Source organism: Prionailurus bengalensis, chromosome E4 (assembly GCF_016509475.1).
Source record: "Prionailurus bengalensis isolate Pbe53 chromosome E4, Fcat_Pben_1.1_paternal_pri, whole genome shotgun sequence".
NCBI classification, from domain to species: Eukaryota; Metazoa; Chordata; class Mammalia; order Carnivora; family Felidae; genus Prionailurus; species Prionailurus bengalensis.
In genome coordinates this window covers 12,374,727-12,395,528 of record NC_057360.1, presented here as the reverse complement: position 1 = coordinate 12,395,528, position 20,802 = coordinate 12,374,727, and the positions used below count along the sequence as shown (strand labels likewise).

The window sequence follows — 20,802 nt, the reverse complement described above, 5'->3', positions numbered from 1 at the left end:
AGAATTTGTCTCTCTCTGACTTATTTCGTATAGCATAATGCTCTCAAGGTCTATCCATGTTGTCACAAATGGCAAGATTTTACACATATACACGTACATACACCACATTTTCTTTATGATGGACACTTGGGTTGCTTCTTTGTATTGGCTGTTATAAATAATACTGCAGTGAACATGGGGGGTGTGTACTATATATCTCTTAGAATTAGTTCCTTTGGATAAACACTCAGAAATGGGTTTGCTGGGTCATATGGTAGGTCTGTGTTCAGTTTTTTGAAAAACCTCTATACGATTTTCCATAGTGGCTGCATTAATTTACATTCCCATCAACAGTGTAGTAGGGTTCCCTTTTCTCCACATTCTTGCCAACACTGTCTATTTCTTGTCTTTTTGATAATAGCCATTTTAACAGGTATGAGGTGATACCTTATTGTGGTTTTGATTTGCATTTCATTTATGAGTAGAGATATTGAGCATCTTTTCATGTACCTGTTGGCCATCTGTATGTCTTCTTAGAAAAAGATGCCTATTCACATCCTCTGCTGATTTTTTAACCAGATTGGTATTTTTTCCTTTTTCTTTCTTTTTTTCTTTCTCTTTTTTTTTCTATTGAGCTCTGTGATGTCTTTGTATACTTTAGGTATTAACCCATTCTCAGACATATTATTGCAAATGTATTCTCCCACTTAATAAGTTGTATTTTTATTTTTTTTTCTTTTGCTGGGAAGAAGATATTTAGTTCGACTTAGGCCCACTTATTTATTTTTGTTTTTACTGCCTTTGCTTTTGGTGTCAAAAAAAACTTGCCAAGATCTATGGTGAGAAGCTTACTGTCCTTATTTTCTTCTAGGAGTTTTATAGTTTTAGGTCTTATGTTCAACTCTTAATCCATTTTGAATTAATTTTTGTATATAGTGTAAGATAATGGTCCAGTTTCATTCTTTTTCATGTAGCTGTCCAGTTTTCTAAATGCCATTTATTGAAGAGACTGTCCTTCCCTATTGTGTATTCTTGGCTCCTTTATTGTGAATTAATTGGCCATATATGTATCAGTTTATTTCTGGGCTATGTATTCTATTGATATATGTGTCTTTTTTTATGCAAATACCATACTGTTTTGATTACTGTAACTTTGTAATATATTTTGAAACCAGAAAATGTGAGGCCTCTAGCTTTGTTCTTCTTTCTCAAGATTGCTCTGACTATTCAGGGTCTTTTGTGGCTCCATACAAATTTTAAGATTGTTTGTTCAATTTCTGTGAAAAAAGGCCATTGGCATTTTGATAGGGGTTGCCTTGAATTTGTAGATTGCTTTGGGTGATATGGACATTTTATTGGTATTAATTCTTTCAGTCTATAAACTTGGACTATCTTTTCATTTATTTGTGTTCACTTTCTTTCATCAATATCTTATAGTTTTCAGGGTATAGGTCTTGGTTAAAGACCTTCTTGGTTAAATTTATTTCTAGATATTTTATTCTTTTTGATGTAATTGTAAATGGGAATATTTTCTTAATTTCTCTTAAGATAGTTCATTATTAGTGTATGGAAATGCAACTGATTTTTAATGTTGGTTTTTTTTAACCTGCAACTTTCTTCAGTTTATTAGCTCCAGTTTTTTTGTGTGTGGGGTCTTTAGAGTTTTCTCTATAATAATACCATGTCATCCACAAATAGTGGCAGTTTTACTTCTTGCTTTCTGATTTGGATGCCTGTTATTTCTTTTTCTTGACAAATTACTCTGGCTAGGGTTTCTAATACTGTGTTGAATAGAAGTGGTAAGAGTGGGCATCCTTGCCTTGTTCCTGGTCTTTGAGGAAAAGCTTTTAGTTTTTCACTGTCGAGTATGATGTTAGCTGTGTATTTATTATATATGGCCTTTATTGTGTTGTGGTACATTCCCTGTATATTCATTTTGTTGGCAGTTTTTATCATAAATGGATATTGAACATTGTCAAATGCTTTATGCATCTGTTGAGATAATCGTATGACTTTTATACTTCTTTTTGTTAATGTAGTGTATTGATTGATTTCCATTTATTGAACCATCCTTGCATCCCTCAAATAAATCCCACTTGATCATGATGTGTGATGCTTTTAATGTAAACTTGAGTTGGTTTGCTAGTATTTTGTGAAGATTTTTGCATCTGTGTTCCTTTTGGGTATTAGCCTGTAATTTTTTTTTTTTTTTTTTTTTTGGTGTTCTTGTCTGGTTTTGGTGTAAAGGTAATGCTGACCTCATAAAATGAGTTTGTAAGTATTCCCTCCTGTTCTGTTTTTTGGAAGAGTTTGAGAATGATTGTCATTAATTCTTTGAATATTTGGTAGCATTAACCAGTGAAGCAGTTGAGTGTAGACTTTTGTTTATTGGGACATTTTTGATTACTGATTCAGTGGCTTACTAGTAATTGGTCTGTTCATATTTTCTGTTTTTTTATGATTTGATCTTTGCAGATTGTATGGTTTTTAGGATTTTACCCATTTCTTCTATGTTGTTACATTTGTTGGTATATAATCAATTGCTAAGTTTCTTGTGATCCTTTGTATTTCTGTGTGATCAGTTGTAAATGTTTGTTCTTTTGTTTATGACTTTATTTGAGTCCTCTCTCTTTTTTTCTGGGTGACTTTATTCTTTGTACAGGTTTTCTTCTTTTTTTAATATTTATTTATTTTGACAGAGGGAGTGCAAATGCATGCATTAGAGTGGGGGAGGGGCAGAGAGGGAGACAGAGACAGAATCCCAAGCAGATTCCATGCTGTCATTGCAGAGCCTGAGGTGGGGCTCAGTCTTATGAACTGTGGGATCAGGACCTGAGCCCAAATCCAGAGTCAGATGCTTAACCAACTGAGCCACCCAGGCACCCATAGTAAGTTTTAAATGTGTTACTAAACAGTATAATGAGGGATTAGTTTTAATATACGTATCTTATATATTCAGCTACGATGCCAAGGAGAACAAGCAAGGGTTTTATCCATAATTTCCATCAGCCCCCAGGTTATATAAGCAATTAATAACTTGTATTACCCTTATGTAAAGTGCTATTCAGTGTAGTTTCAACCCTACCAAATTGCTACCCTTAATTAAGCCTCTCCTATAAAGAACTTCTAGAGCTGCCACTCTATTATTTATACATGAATTAAAAAAATACCTGAATGTATATGTGCTAAAATTGTAACAATTGGTTTCTTCCAGGTTTTTGAGTTTATGTTTTTCTTTGCAATTTCTGTGTTCTACTTTTCCTATAAAAACATAACTTGCTTTAGTGATAAAGAAGCTATTAAAAAATGTAATGAACATACTTTTTAAAAACACACATGCACACAAAAAAGCAAACAAAAACAAAAACAAGAACGGAGTGGTGAGATTCTTTGATCAATTTGATTTCTTTGAGAAATGCATGATATCAGACCAGAAGACAATTACATTTTTCTTTACCTATAGAAGACCGGCTGTGCAAGTGGTGGTAGGAGACTACTCTTAGGATTGCATTTGTGTTTTATCCTTATAATTGTCTTCATTGAATTGGATACAGTGGTTACCCCCTTCTGTATAGGAAATTCTCAACTGGGATTGCTCTCCATCTTAAGAGGACGCACGGAACTAGTTTGTTCTATAATTAAGATGCTTTCTGTAGTGATTGCTATAGTACAACTTTTTTTTCTTTTTTCTTTCTTTCATTTTTTTTTTTAACTCTTCTTAGTTCTTTTGATTCCTGTGATTCCTTTAGTTTTTGATTGCTAGCCTCAGCTTGTACCCATTTATCCTGCCTTTTGGAGTCTATGCCATCCTGTTTAATATATATGTGTGTATCTAATTTCCTAATTATTTTTACCAGCCTGCCTGGTTTCTAGCTGCTTTAATCCCTCACAAGCTTTGTTCTGTACATCTTACTGTCAGTGTAGTTGCTGATCTACCTAGACTCCAGCATTGTATTTGATTTCCTATCCTATCTCTATACTTGACTTTTAGTCATGGTCCCAGTACAGATTCCATATTTCATAAATAATTCTGATGAAAAGATCATTTTAAAACTTACATTGAGAATATGCATAATAGGGCATTAATTTCTAACTAAAGAAAGAGCATTGAGTGTCTAATCATTGGAATTTTAATTTAAGATATTGTCATTTTTCTGTTCCTTCTTGTCAGGCTAAAATATCCTACTAGCCAACTTTGACTATAGTGAGAAATTTTTCTTGTTCTCGTTGCTTAATCTCTTCTAATATCACTTGTTTTATCACCTTCTAATGTGGCCAAATGACAAGTAGTGATTAATTTGTCATTGGTTTACTATAACTAAAGATTCATTGTATAACTTTAGAAGCTTGGGGGATGAGGTATATAGAAACATTCTATGGAAACTACTAATGACGTTATAATTTGAAGATGCAGGACTGTAAAACATAACCTCTTAATGTTTTTTTGTTATGTAATTTGAGTGTGTTTTGAAGATTAGGTACTAATGGTGCAGTGTACATATTTATGTAAAGTGATAGATAATAAATATTGTGGTTTAGATAATTTCGTGTCATTCTGTGAGCCACTTAATGGGCTAATTGTTAGGCAGTTGTTTTTTTTTTTTTTAACACAAATTTGGGAGCAGCTATCTTTATTTTTGAATTACTGATTTTTGTTTGAGGTTCTTCTCTCCAAAACATCTTGTTTTATTCACTTGCAAATTTTATATAAGCATGATTCTTTGTGTAAATGTATTTTTTCCCAGGTATAGCTATTTATTAAGGTACTTTCTGCAAGATCAAGAAATATGTATAGTACAGAGTTTACAGAGTTGGAGAAAAAGAGTTATTTTTTTGGTCTAAGTCAAAAGTAAATCTAATTTAAATGCGTATGTTAATCCGACCCACATGCCTTTAGAACTAAAAACTAGATAAAAAGCATAGACATTTTGTGAGTTTTTAATCTATCTATGTCTGTTTTTATTTTATATTATAGGAAAGTTAAAGGAGGAAATATTGATGTACATCCATCAGAAAAAGCACTCATTGTTCAATATGAAGTGGAAGCTACTATTCTTGGAGAGATGGGTGATCCCATGTTGGGAGAACGAAAGGAATGCCAAAAGATGTAAGTTTTCTTCATTGGTGCATAGTTTGAAAGTGGTGAATTTTATATAAACTGTGTAGAAATCTGACGTTATTTAAATCAGCATAGATTACAAATGGTTCTGCCTTCTTCTAGGCATACTTCATCTTAGTGAAGCAGAGACCATATTAAACTATAAATACAGAGTATATTTATTCCAGAGAAGATCATGTTTACCTAAGCATAGTGGAAAGTTGCTGAAAAATATCATTTCTAATTTATCCCATTTAGTGAATGCATATAATAGAGTATAAACTACTACAACTTGTGAAATCAGAAATAAAAGAGGTTTATATGAGACTTTTTAGCTTAATTTAAGAAATTTCTATTTTAGGGGATCCTCTCTGTATTATTCTTTTTTCCCTGGAGTTGTAGAAGATAGTATGCGTTCCAGAATTCCCAAGTGGGGCATGTACTTTGAATTCATCCCTTCAAAGTCTAGCCCTGTGAAAGATGTTGGTAATGTAATGACTCAATTTTCTGACTCAGTGAATTGGGATTACATCTCTTGACATCCTACACTTTCCTTCCTACTTTTATAATACTATCAGGAGCCCCTTGGGAACTGGCCTTTTTCATTATTCTATAGTTGTGCTGGTGATTGTCTTGCCCTCCTTTCATAGTATTGTGGAAGTAGAGAAGGTCGGAGATGGCCTAGTGTTCTCTCCCAATCTTCTTCTCCTTCCGTAAAAAAAAAAAAGTTGATTTGGGAACTAAGTAAGAAGATTTTAGCTAGTTTAAAAGAGTGTTAGTATGTTTTGGTGATATAGCACCCTGAAAAGTACTGTATTTAATTTTTTTTTAATGTGTTTTTCTTTTTTGAGAGAGTATGAGTGGGGAGGGGCAGAGGGAGACTCACAATCCGAAGTAGGCTCCAGGCTCTGAGCTGTTAGCACAGAGCCCGACATGGGGCTTGCACTCACGAACTGCCAGACCCTCACCTGAGCCAAAGTTGGACACTCAACTGACTGAGCCACACAGGCGCTCCCAAAGCACTGTATTTTAAATATATAGCAGTGGTTCTCAACTGGTTGTGATGTTTTTCCCCCAGAGAACATTTGGTAATGCCTGGAAACAGTTTTGGGGGTTGTAACTGGAGGGATCCTATTGACAATCTAGTGGATAGAGGCCAGGGTGCTGCTAAACATCCTAAAATCCACAAGGTCAAAGAATGGTTTGGCTTCAAATTTTAATAGCGCTGTAATTGAGAAACTTTGGTGCATAGCACCCTGAAAAGAAAAGCTGCCTAGTATCTTAGTAAGATCCCTAATCTGTCTTCTTTTTTTGTGTTAGGAAACTAAATTACACATACAATTCATTGAAATAACTAAGTCCTTGGGGCTCCTGGGTGTCTCAGTCAGCTGAGTGTCTGACTTTGGCTTAGGTCATGATCTCGCGGTTCGTGGGTTTGAACCCCGCATGGGGCTCTGTGCTGGCAGCTCAGAGCCTGAGCCTGCTTCGGATTCTGTGTCTCCTTCTCTCTCTGCCAACCCCTCCACACCCTCCCCCTGCCTCAAATAAATAAACATTAAAAAAAAATTAAAAGAACTAAGTCTTTGGATAATTCACTAAATTGAAGAAAAATACATATATGCACACATACGTACTTATGTGTCCTCTTACACGTTCTCTCTTCCATTAATGTGTTGTGATTACTGCCTGAGTTTTATACATTTTGGGAGCATGTGAAAATCTCTTTAGATCTTTTTTTTTATGTTTATTGATTAAAAAAAATTTTTTTAATGCTTGCTTATTATTTTTTTTTAATGTTTATTTATTTTTGAGACAGAGAGAGACAGAGCATGAACGGGGGAGGGGCAGAGAGAGAGGGAGACACAGAATCCGAAACAGGCTCCGAGCTCCAAGCTGTCAGCCCAGAGCCCGACGCGGGGCTCGAACTCACAGGCCGCGAGATGGTGACCTGAGCCGAAGTTGGACGCTCAACCGACTGAGCCACCCAGGCGCCCCAATGCTTACTTATTTTTGAGAGAGAGACAGAGCATCAACAAGGGAGAGGCGGAGAGACAGGGAGACACAGAATCCGAAGCAAGCTCCAGGCTCCTAGCTGTCAGCACAGAGCCCATTGTGGGGCTTGAACACGTGAACTGTGTTGAGATCATGACCTGAGCTGAAGTCAGACGCTTAACTGACTGAGCCACCCAGGCACCCCTTGAGATCTTATTAATTTGACTTCCAAAGAAAAGCTAGCAGATCAGTCTTTGCTTTTAGAACCTCAGATATCCACATTTCAGGCAAAAGATTTAGTTCTTAGTTCTTTAACACGTATTTGTTTGTTTGAAGTTTACTTTTGAGAAAGAGAGAGAAAGTGAGTGAGGCAGGGCACAGAGAGAGGGAGAGAGAGAGAATCCCAACCAGGTGCTGCACTGCCAGTGCACACCAACCGTGAGATCACGACCTAAGAGAAAATCGAGTCGGATGCTTAACCAACTGAGCCACACATGCGCCCCCTAGAAAGATTATTTTAAAACAAGATTTCTGAATATGCTGTCCTCCCTAGAAGAGTCAGATACAGATTTTATGTTCTTTTTGTTATCTCATTTGTTCAGTTCAAAGAACTCGTTTCTTTGCATTTTTCTAAGCCTGATCGTATCTAATACTTTATTATATTTTACTAAAAGAGTCTATGTCAGGTATCTTTCAGTGCTTTGTGAACTATAAGAAGTATTGTATAAGTTATCACTTACTTTTATAATACCTGAGTTGGAAAATTTCTGATGTGCTCACAGCATTCGTCTTAAGAGTCTCAATGCCAACACGGATATAACTTCCCTGGCCCGAAAGGTGGTTGAAGAATGTAAACTTATCCATCCCTCAAAACTAAATGAGGTAGAACAGCTGTTGTACTATCTACAGAATCGCCGTGATTCATTGCCAGGAAAAGGTAAGTAGAATTCCTCACTTTTTAATGTATAACCAGAGCTGTTTCTATAGTTCGTGCTTTTGATATTTGGTGGTGTTTTTTGTTGTTATTGTTTTATTTTGTTTTGCCAGTGCTGTGGATAAGTAAACGAATGAAAGAATAAACCTATTGGTTTTCTCCGTGCCAGGCTCTGTATTAGATGCTTCCACAAAAAATGATCTGTTTCTATTTCATACTGTGGCATGTGTGTATGTTTGTGTGTGTACATTTGTGCTGAAATAAGGAACGAACTCAAATGTCTGTCATATTCTAGAATAATAAAAGGAGAGAATTTGGGGATTCCAATAAAAGGAATAAATTTTTTTTAAAACCTATTTTCTCTAACCCAACCAGATTTATATTTTCTAAATTTCTTATTGACAATTTATAATTTGAATAGATTACTAAGTATTTAAATGTTAAAATATGTCATATGCTTTAGACTATCCTAAAGATACAAGTTATATGAATCTTTCTTAAGAAAATATTACTTTTTTCTTCCTTATTGTCTGCATTATTGCCATTCTTCTACCTTCAATTTCTTCATAAGGAACCAAGTCATTAAAATATTAGAGCTAAGGAATTGATTATTTTTAGAAAATATCATCAAATAATCTAAACCAAATATGAAATGAAATAAAAACACATTTTGATGGAATTCCAGTCATCTCAGATTATTGAATGGTTAGTTATTCCACTTCATGGTATTGATTAGGTTTACATATCTTTCTTTCATCATTGGTGAGTTCTAAAATATGGTACCTTTGAAAAACTTTATAAATGCTTATGTTTCAATTATACTAAGTAGAAAAAAATGAGAGAAAATTTGTTTTGACTTTTTTTGAATTACTCAGTCTTTTCTCTCCAACCACAGCAAATAAAATGCCTTTTTTCTAATATCACTCTTATTAGTTAATCCTGAATATATTATCTAACATATATTATATGATCAATATATATTTCTGAATGAATTGATTGTGAATGTATTTATTTAAAAGCAAAAATAAGCAGTTTGAACTTGTATCCAGCCACATAACTGGCACTCAATGTATAATTATTAATTATTAATAATTAGTGCTATAAGGAAAATTTTATCAAGAAACACTTTTATTAAATGTTTCATGATAGACTATTCCTATTAAGATCCCTGTAAATGATGAGAGAGAACTTCTTCAATAAGTTAAATAAGTTCAAAGTGAGCAAAGTAAATCCCATACTCTTGTAAGGTGTGTATGTACTTAGTTTGAGTACAATATAGTGGAAATTGATCTTTCCTAATGCCTAATTAATATAATTCCAAATGCATTTATATTAATATCTTAATAAAGTCTTGCGAGTTTTCAAGGTAGATCAGTCATCTCACCTTCTTCCCCAGAAATTAGATGAATATGAGGAAATTTTCATGTCAGCATACCTGGATAAATCCATTTGAATCAGTCTGTTTATATAGATACTAATGTTTGGAGATGTAAGAAATGCTGTTACCATGTTAAATACATACTAAAAAAATTTCCATTTTTCTTTTTAACTTTTTTTACTTGGAATTCACCATTTCAAAACTAGAAACATTGCCCCCCAGAAGTGATTGAAACCAAACAGTAATACTTATTTATGTAATTCATTACTGTAAGTGATTTTTTTCATTTTGTTTTTTCTAATATTCAACTCATTAATGTATCTTTGCTTTATTGATTTCCCTATTCCCACCTTAAATGTGAATCAGGAGGGGACTCTTTTGCTTCTTGTTGGCAAGTCTGGCTATTTACCTCCCCAAAAGTTAACCTAGGAGGAACTAAAATTGCTGCATAACATAACTTCGGGATTATTTCTAGATTTTATTCATATATACTCTCCTTGATATCTCATTATAACAGATTATAGATGAACATTTAAAAATTTTTTTATTTATTGGAAAAAGACTATTTCATAAACTAGTCAGTTGTAAGATCCCCAGGTTAGCTATAAACTCAGCTACTGAATATAAAAATTACCCAGAAACTCTAAACACCTAATTCTTCTCATTTAAAAATAAAAAATCTTTTTACAGAAAAAAAAGAAAAATCGAGCAAGCCTAAAGATCCACCTCCTTTTGAAGGAATGGAGGTAAGACCTAATTCTGATCTAATAGAGAACTGATTGCTTGTAAGGTTGTTGCCTTTTCCCATCAATGATTCATGTACTAACATTAAGTAGATGTAGAAAGTTTATTGAACTTAGAAGCACCTAGAAAAGGTAGATAATGAGTGTTTTATATAGTCAAAAGTTAGTGGCATATTTTTCAGATATAATTTATTTTGATAAGTTTTGAAATGTTTTAAATATTCTTATATTTAAACATATCCAGTGTGTTTTGAAATACTATTTAACCTATTATAGTAGACACAAATTATTTTGCATTACATTTAGGATGCTTTATATTAATAGACCCAAGTTTAGCGTTTATGTACATCCTATTTTCATGTGGTTTGTAACTACTTTTGTATTGGAGTCCTAACACCCAAAGGTCTAATTTCCTCCTGGCTACTATGAGTCCTTTGAAAACTTGTCTGTCATTAAAAGGGCAATATGTTGACCACACAGTATCATTCCTTGGCAGTCGCTTTGAGGGACATCATTGTTCTTTAGGAGGACTTCCTCTTCCTTTCTTTCAGATTGATGAAGTGGCTAACATCAATGACATGGATGAATACATTGAGTTACTATATGAAGATATTCCTGATAAAGTTCGGGGTTCTGCTTTGATCTTGCAACTTGCTCGAAATCCTGATAACTTGGAAGAACTACTATTGAATGGTGATTTATATCTATAAATATTAAAAATAGAAAAATTGTTGTATAATATGTTTCTGAAACTTATTATAATAGAGGACAAAGCTAAAATTTTACCGAACTTAGGAATGCATTTATTTCCTAGACCTTTATTACCATCTTTCTTCTGAAAATTATTTAATTTTTGAGAGCATAACATTAAATATTATCTGAAAAATTCGTTTAATTTAAACAACAAATATAAAGCACTAATGGTACTGTGTCTTCTATTCTGGAAGATTTTTTATTCTTTCAGTTAGGATACAATATCAACTTTGTCATTTGCACACATACGTATATACTGTTACTAAATTAGGGTTCCAATATTAGTTTTCTTTCAGTAGCACAGCAAAAAATATATTAATCTCTGTACCTTCATTTAGATTAAATTTTGATCCTCTCCTTTCATTAGATGTGCTAGGTAATTAAAAAAAAAGAGATAATGCTCTTAAAACCTTTTTTCTCAGTAATACCCCAATAGAATTATTTTATTTTATTTTATTTTATTTTATTTTATTTTATTTTATTTTATTTTATTTTATTTTATTTTATTTTATTTTAAAGTTTGTTTTGAGAGAGCGAGTGCGAATGCAAGCAAGGGAGGGACAGACAGAGATAAAGTTTATTTATTAATTTTGAGAGAGTGAGTGCGAGGAGGGTAGGGGCAGAGAGAGAAGGAGAGAGAATCCCAAGCAGGCTCTGCACTGACAGTACAGAGCTCAATGCAGGGCTCACCGTCACGAACCATGGGATCATGACCTGAGCAGAAACCAGGAGTCAGATGCTTAACCAACTGAGCCAGCCAGGCGCCCCTAGAATTATTTTAAATGTGTGGTTTTCTGACTTTACTTTTGCCAAAATTAAAATATAGAAGATGTCATTATTAACTGATTTCTATCACATGAGGAAGAGTACCTTTTTGTTTGTCGTCATACTCCTTTTATGGAGGCTGCACAGTACACACCAGTACTTGATAGCTTGGAAAATATATACAAAAGAACTGTCCAGAAAGTCCTAGAACATTACCAATATTCCAGGTAGAAAATGTGTACATTTTAAGTATTTTCAAAATTATACAACTCATATATTAGTATATTCTTTATAAAGAATTAGAATATTAGTAATTTGATCATTATTATCTGAGTTTGGAGTGCATTCATTCTTCTAGATCTTTTTCATACTTTTACATATATATATGTATAGGATTTTTTCCTATATTAAAATATAGAGTATTATTTTGTAAGAATTTTTATATTAATAATATCGTACTTATTTCTTGGTAATTTTTTCTCCATACAGTAATATTCTGAGATTACATGCATATAGATACATTATAATGTAATTAATTTTTTAACTATGTTGTTTTTATGAAGCTTTCTATAAGTTTTAGCCATTCCTCTGTTGATTAGTCATTAGATTGTTTCCAGATTTTTCTGTAGGGAATATTGCTTCAGTGAACATCTTTGTACATATCTTCTATATACACAGTATGGGGTTCTTTAGGGTATGTGGACAGAAACAAAGGTCATACATAAATACAGATGATAATGTTTTAAAGGGTATTGCCAAACTGCCTTCCAAAATGGTTGTGCTGCTGTATCCCCAGATCAACAGAATATGAAAGCCATCAAACTTTAAAATTTTTGCCATTGTATTATGGTAATAAACAAACTCTCTTTGTTTTAAGTTGCATTTGCCTGATTTCTAATGAATTTGCTATCACTAGACTTTTGGAATTTCCACCCTGTGAATTTCGTATTCCTGTCTTAAGTATTTGTGTGTATGTGACTGTACGTATATTTATATATAAATGTACATATCCTTTTTATATATAATTTAGTACATAAATTTATATATATCGTTTATGTTCTTTCTCTTTTATGTACTTGGAAATGGTTTCTGTCAGTCTATTGTCTCTTTTTTTTGGTATCATATCCATTTCCATCTGTTTACTTTCACTCTATTTGTCTCTTTGACTCTAAAATGTTTGGATTGTACAAAGTATATAGTTGGATCACGCCGTTTTTTAATCCATTCTGCCAATCTCTGCGTTTTGATAGGAGAGTTTAGTCTATTTACCATTAATGTAATTACTCATAAAGTGGGATTGTCATCTAACACTTTGTTTTCTGCATCTTTTATCATTTTTATTCCATTAACCCTCTGTTACTGCCTTCTTTTATGTAAAATGGATATTTTTTAGTATACCATTTTAATCCTTTTGTTGTTCTTTTACTGTGTTTTCCTGAATTATTTTCTGAGTGTTTGCCCTAGGATTACAGTTACTATCTTCTATTAAAATAATTTAGTTCAAATTAATGGTAGGGTTCCAATATTTAATTTTAGCAGCATGCAAATACCGTGTTCTGACTTACCTCTCTATTCCTTCTCCACTTCTTTGTACTATTATAGTAATGCAAATTACATCATTACACATTACCTGCCTGTCAGCACAGTAATTATTGATGTGTGAATTTTTTAATTAAATAGAAGAAAAGACTGCAATCAGAAATAATGTTAAGCTGTCATTTTATTTATATAATTACCTTTACCAGTGCTCTTTATTTCTTTGTGTGGATTTACATTCCTCTCTGCTAGTTTTTCATTTAAGCTTGAAGGATTCCCTTTAGTATTTCTTATAGGGAATGTTTACTATCAGCAAATTCTCTAAATTTTTGTTTGCCTAGGAATAGGAATGACTTAATTTCTCCTTGGTGTTTGTGTGCATAGTTTTGCTAGATGTTGAATTCTTGTTTGGCAGTCTTTTTATTTTAGCACTTTTACAATGTTATCCACTGTCTTCATGTCTCCATGGTTTCTGATACGAAATTGGATGTTAATCTCATTAAGGATCCTGTGTAACTCTTGAGCTGCGTTCTTGCTACTTGTAACATTTTCTTTGCATTTGGCTTTTGCCAGTTTGACTATGATGTATTTAGGTGTTTACATCTTTTAGTGTGTCTTCTTGGAGTTTGTGAAACTCCTTGGATCTGCAGGTTAATGTTTTTCATCAAACTTTGGAAGTTTGGGGCATTATTGTGTTAAACATTCAAGTATCTCCTTTTTCTCTCCTTTCCTTTTGGGAATTCCATGTTAATATGTTTGGTGGTGTCCCATAGGTCTTTGAGGCTCTACTTGCTTTCCATTATTTTTTCTTTCAATTGCTTCAGACTGCTGTGAAGTCCTTCTAGTGAATTTTTCATTTCAGATATCTATTGTACTTTGTTAACTCCAGAATTTCTATTTGGTTCATACTTTGTCATTTGTATCTCCTTATTGATATCATTTGGTGAGGCATCATTCTCGTACATTCCCATACTTGTCTTTAAATCTTTAGATATGGTTTCCTTTAATTCCCTGGATATATTTACAATAGCTTATTTAGTCATATAAGTTCAACATTTGTGCTTCCTCATGGACAATTTCTATTGAATGCTGTGTTTCCTGAATATGAGACATCACGTCCTGTTTTCTTGCATGTCTTGTAGTTTTTATTGTTACGATAATATTGTACTCTCTCCAGAGCTTGTTATTTTTGCTGTTTGTTTAATGAGTTTCTTAGATGAATTCTGAAAAGTCTGTGATCTTTGTGCAGCCACTGAAGCTTCTAGCTCAGGTAGTTTAGTGGTAACTAATGATTGGGTAGAGATTTTTTATTTTACTTTAATTTTTTTTTAATGTTTATTTTTGAGAGAGAGACAAAGAGAACACAAGTGGGGGAGGGGTGGAGAGAGAGGGAGACACAAAATCTGAAGCAGGTTCCAGGCCCTGAGCTATCAGCACAGAGCCCGACCTGGGGCTCAAACCCATGGACCGTGGGATCATGTGAGCCAAAGTCAGACACTCAACCAGCTGAGCCACCCAGGTGCCCAGGATAGAGATTTTTTAAAATGCCTGGCCCTAAGTGTCCCAGCCTTTGCTAAGTGACTGTGTATGTGTGTATTGGAGCATGTCTTCAGTGTTTAAGCAGGTAGTGTACAAGGCTAAGTTAGCCTTTATTTATTTTTTATTTTTTAAATTTGTTTAAGTAATCTATACACCCAAAGTGGGGCTCAAACTCATGACCCTGAGATCAAGAGTCGCATACTCTACCAACTGAGTCAGCCAGGCATCCCCAAGGCCTTAGCCTTTAATTCCTGCTTGTACAATGCCTCAGGGTTGGCCAGAGATGAGAGATGAGGTCCTCCTTACGTCTTTTCCTGGTATCAACACATTCCTGCACATGTGCATGGCCTTCTAGATTCTCAGGAATATATTGGAGCTTTTCAAAGACCTTGTGAATCTCTCATTTCCCAGTTTTTCCTTTTTCAAGTTTTTTTGTCATCCTCTTGTTAACCCCAGCTGGCAAGGCTGCTGCATGCAGTTGCAATGTTGCCACCAGTGGTTTTCAACAAATGCCCTGGGTATAAGGCTGTACAAAGCAATTTCTGAGTCAAGTCAGATAAACGCAAACCCTGGAAATGCAGCAAATATCCAGATATGTCAGACAGTGACAGTTCACTGGAGTGGGGGTTTTCAGGAGTGCCAAATTATTCTGCCCCCTCCAGTTGCTGCTCTGCTTTTGTTTTTCACAGATACTATATTTGTGATGCTGTTGATTTTCAGGGCTTCTGCAAAGTTGCACAGAGGGGATGTACTTATGGCAAGTGGAAATACCACAGAGTTTACTGGTTCTACTAAGGTTCAGCCATATTTCTTATTGTTGCAAAATGTAGTCCAGGGTTCTAAAAAGGTTGATTCTGACCATTTTTACCAGTGTTCTCATTCACTTATGGAGGAGTGGATTTTTGGAGGTCCTTACTTTGGTTGTTTCAGAAATCCTTGCCCCTGGAATTTACTTTTCTTAAGTTTATTTATTTATTTTGAGAGAGAGATTGAAAGTGTGAGAGGAGAAGGGCAGAGAGAGAGAGAGAGAGAGAGAGAGAGAGAGAGAGAAAGAAAATCTCAAGCAGACTCTATGCTGTCAGGCTAGACAGAGCCTGATGCAGGACTTAAAATTAGGAACCATGAGATCATGCCCTGAGCTGGAGTCAAGAGTCAAATGCTTAACTGACTGAGCCATCCCAGGCGCCCCTCATTTTTGTTGTAAGTAGGAGGTAGAGATATAAATTTTTTGCATATTCAATAGCCAGTTATTCCAATCTAGTTAATGAGTACTCCTTCTTTCCCCAAAGATTTTAAATGGCCTTTTCTGTTATATGCCTTCAATTCTTTTATTCATTATATACTTGAAAGCTTATTTTGTGCCATGTCTTGTTCTGATATATTCATTGATATGTTTTAATGCTTTCTTTTCTTTTCCATTGATCTATTTGATAATTTCCATGCCAGTACCACACTGTTTGTTATGTTTTGTTTTATATTTTGACTAGAGTTTTAGAATTGGTAAGAGAAATGTTCTGATTTATTGATTTTTTTTAAATAGGTGTTGTTGGTCTTACATGTTTTCTTATATATTATTTTGAGATCACTTTACCATATGCTCTAAAAAATTATAATGAAATTTTAATTATTACTGCATTTAACTTATAGATTAATTTTGGGTTATATTTTGACCTTCATTAGACTTCATAATTTTCTTTTGGCTATTTCTTTATATCCTACATACAATTCCTATAAGCTGTATTTTTATTGAGACATTTTTCTATTCTATACTAAAGGAGAAAATTGAAATAAAATTTGAAAAATAAATCACTAGCCCTATGCCTAAATTCATGACGTTATAGTACATCATTTTCCAAAGTACAATTAACCCCTGAACAGTGGAGGGGGTGGTGGTTTAGGCATGCCAGCCCCCCCACCCCAGTCAAAAATACACCTGTATTTTTTGACTCTTCAGAAACTTATCTATGTACAGTAATAGAACAGGGCAACACCTCTACTTGTCCAACCCCAAGTTAACAAAGCTGAATCCTAGAGTGACACTTGTTCCTTGCTCCTGTACTCAGGAAAGTGGGAAATCTTTTTACACATGGAATCTGAGAGAAGGCAGAGCACCTTTACCTGTCTCTCTAGGTTGCGAGCCCCATCAGAACCCCTTTATGAGGTTCTAACACAGCTTCTGCTTACAGGAGATGCTGGGAGGTGGTGAGCTGCCGTTCCCTGGAGGTATTGGTTCCCCCCCCTTTGGAGAGCTTTCAGCACCACGGACAGCACCATCATTGCTGTCCACTCTTAAGTCTCAGGCTCCTGCTTGGTGTTCTTGTCCCTAATGTTCTGGACCTGTTACCCTGGGAGGGAGTGAGGGTGGAAGGCAGGTTATTCTGTGATCCTTGGCCAATTCTGGCCAGTGACTGGCCATGCTCCACCACTTCAGCAAGACTCTTTCCCCAGAGCTGGTTCCTTTGCACCTCCCAGTTCAAGACCTCAGTGAACCTAGCTTCCCCACAGATAGTAAATGGGGTGAGGAATGTCAGGAGCAGGCAAGAGCCCTGCTATTCCAGGCTTCTCTGCATCTTTCCTTTGCCTTCTCTTCTGAGTCACTGGGCGACTTCTACCTTATTTTTCAATCATAATATGAAATACATATTTATTGAAAAAAATCCAAATCAAATAAGTGTGTTCAAGGGTCAGATGTACATTCTAAGAAATACTGTTTCCTCTAGATTATAGTGATAAAATGCCTTTAGTAATACTGAATTAAACAAAGTTACCAGATGCTTTATTAAGTAGGGCTTTGTGGAACCTTTACATGTTAATGTATATTGCCTACTCATTTACTTTGAACAAATAGTTTTGTTCAAAGCATATGGTATACTAGTGCTCTGCATTGTGAATATGAATGACATTATGAAAATATAGGATTAGAGTGCCTGGGTAGCTCAGTCGGTTAAGCATCCAACTTCAGCTCAGGTCATGATCTCATGGCTCATGAGTTCAAGCCCCGCATCAGGCTTTGTGCCCACAGCTCAGAGCCTGGAACCTGCATTGAATTCTGTGTCTCCGTCTGTCTCTGCCCCTTCCCTGCTCATGCTCATGCTCTGTCTCTGTCTCTCTCAGAAGTAAATAAACATTTAAAAAAATTAAAAAAAAAAGAAAATATAGGATGGATGTTTTTTAGTTTGAAAAATTCTTCACTAAGTAGATTAATAATACTTGTTTCATAATGAGTGGTCAAAAAGCACAAATAAATTGAACACTTTCATTACTATAATAAATAATAATGCAGTCCATGAAGTACTGTAGAACCTGAGTACGTATTATAGAAAGTTGAATTATGATATTTATATAACAGGCAGATACTTTGTTTAATGTTTTAATATTTTAAGAATTGGTAAGCCACATAACAGTTCTAATTTGAAACTGGTCTCATTACTTTATGTTTACTTAGCATATGGTAGTTCTCATTAATCAATTCATTAATTTTTACCTTTCTCAAGATAAAAATCTAGTGAAGATGTTTATTCTACCCTAAAGCTACTTTTGTGGAAGATTTTTTGTTTTATTTATGTTGGCATTAATTTAACGTATTAAAATAGATTTATTTTTGTGTGTATAAACTTTATTTGGTTATTAATTTGCTAAATGAAGCTAGTGTTAACCTGGTAAACTCATTATTTTTTAGGCTTATTCTAGTTTTTTTTCCTTCTTCACAAACACATTAAATCAGATGTTAAAAAACAAGCAAAATGGCACTGCAGTAGCCATATTACAAGTAGAAATGCAAATCAAGAAATAAATGGTATTTTTATTATTTTGTCACCCATAATATACTTAATATGTCACTTTATCTAAATCAGATTTTACTTTTCTGTTTATAGCTATAGGCTTAAAGTTATATGTTATAGGTCTTTAAGTAAAAGTTATATTTCAGTTTTAAAAACAGCTTTTGGTGTTGGAAAGAACCACCCTCCTTTTTTGACCCAGTTCTATCTGAGCTTTGTTATTTATTAATAAGTAGACATTTAAAACCAATCACCCTTTATACCACAGGCAAGGCGAATGATCATTTTTATATGTTCCTTTTTTCTTTAGAAACTGCCCTGGGTGCATTAGCAAGAGTCCTGAGAGAAGACTGGAAACAAAGTGTTGAGTTAGCTACAAACATAATTTACATCTTTTTCTGCTTTTCCAGGTAAGTATAAAAATTAGGAAGTAAAAGTAGAAGTCTATCTCTGTTTCTCTGTCATTGGTTTGGATTGTAGATTACTAGTTTGCCCAGTCTTCCTGTGTGTCTGCCCAGTATTTGCCTCTGAACTCTTACTCTCTTTCCCATTTTCTGTCCTCTCTGTTCTTTCATTCAGTCTGTCCTAACCCATGCATGTACGTGTATATACACACAAAGTAGAATAGTAAAATGGTTTAGAATGTAAGAGTATGGACTCTGGAAATGGATTTGAATCCAAGTACTGCTGTGTACTACCTCTGTGTTCTTGATTATATTACTTCTCTGTGCTTTAGTTTCCTCAGCTGTCAACTGGATAGTCATAGTAACACTGTTTGGGGATGGTTTTTAGAATAAAGCCTAACCCAGAGTAAGTGCCAGTAATGTTATTGTTATACATTATATGTACACGCATATATATAACTGGTAGGTATCCATATATGCTATTTATACATATATACTTTAGAAAGATGTTTATTGAGATAGTGTGAAAAGTTTCTAGCCAATTTCCCAGAAAATTACTTGCATCTATTCCAAAAATAGATTGCCAGCATTAGCAAATAACTATTTATCGAATAAATACTTGTATGAATGAATTGTGTAGGAAACATATGTAAAAACCTGATTACTGATAACTTTGCTGGTCTATTCTCTGGTATCAATTTTATTCAGTATTAGTATTGTTACATTATTAGTTCTGTTATACAGTAGTCTGAAAGTTTATTTTGAGAGTATCTGAATAGTTAAAGTGGTCGTTAATTACAAAAAATGTGTTTTATTTCATTTCTAACTTAAAAATAATTTAATTTCAGGGAAGGGTTTTTTTTAAAATTATATTTACAGCATATATTTAAAGTAATCTCATAATTTCATGTCTTTCTAGTATACTGTGGGTGTTTTCGTTTATTGAAATAAATATATCAAATTTATTTTCTACATTGACAAGTGTTTACCCAAAACAAATTTCCTGATTCTACAAATTGTATTGCTTTAAATACATACTAAAATCTCTTTTTTAAAGCTTTTCTCAGTTCCATGGACTTATCACTCACTATAAAATTGGAGCTTTATGTATGAATATCATTGATCATGAGTTAAAAAGACATGAGCTTTGGCAAGAAGAACTCTCTAAAAAGAAGAAAGCTGATATCCTTTTAGAATGGCTTTTCACCCCAGTGTTGTTGCTCTGAGCTTTGGGTAGGTGGGATAGTTTTGTTTTTTCTTGCCATTCACATTATTTGGAAAAATGAAAGAGTGTTGAAGGTTAAGATGAATATTGAAACTATCAGAGTGAATATAGTTTGACATATACTTTTTTATCTCTTTAAAACTTTGACTGGTTGATAAGCTAGAAGGAGCAGATAATAGTGGTCTAGATCATTGAACTGTGAGTCTCCAAGTGGAGACTGAGATCCTTTGGTCAGCTGAAGTGTGGCTCACTGCTGTTTATGTAATTCTGTCTATGTAATAAAGGGACTTTGATTGGAATGGGTATGAATTTGGTGAACATAGTTTTAAATTCTACTAATTTAAAATCTACTAATTTAGTAGATTTTACTAATTAAGCGCAAAAAGTCTTTTAATACATGCAAATTTGAGAGGCCTGCAGAATGATGGAACCTATGAAAGGAATCTTTAAAAATGACCTATTTTAACCTATCTTTCAACGCAGGAATCTTCTGCAGCCTCCCTTACAAATCGGTTATTTAGTATCTTCAACAACGTCACTGCTTATTGATTTAGTTCATTGTGTAGTTTGACATTCTATTTATTATAGTGTTCTTTTGCTTAGTGTACTAAAATCCACTTGTCAATAACTTCTATCCCTTGAATCCAGTCTTGCATACTAAAACCGTATAGAATAAG

At 34.0% G+C, this 20,802-nt stretch overlaps 1 protein-coding gene across 2 annotated transcripts in view; it reads left to right on the top strand.

The window, feature by feature from the left end:
* Positions 1-20,802, top strand: part of KIFAP3 (kinesin associated protein 3) — a 174,797-nt gene that overhangs the window by 21,047 nt on the left and 132,948 nt on the right. For both annotated transcript variants that reach the window (XM_043568731.1, XM_043568733.1), the window contains 6 exons: positions 4,955-5,086; positions 7,852-8,006; positions 10,072-10,127; positions 10,676-10,817; positions 18,807-18,906; positions 19,958-20,082. In XM_043568731.1, coding sequence (XP_043424666.1) covers positions 4,955-5,086; positions 7,852-8,006; positions 10,072-10,127; positions 10,676-10,817; positions 18,807-18,906; positions 19,958-20,082 — 710 coding nt within the window. The remainder of the gene's footprint in view (positions 1-4,954; positions 5,087-7,851; positions 8,007-10,071; positions 10,128-10,675; positions 10,818-18,806; positions 18,907-19,957; positions 20,083-20,802) is intronic.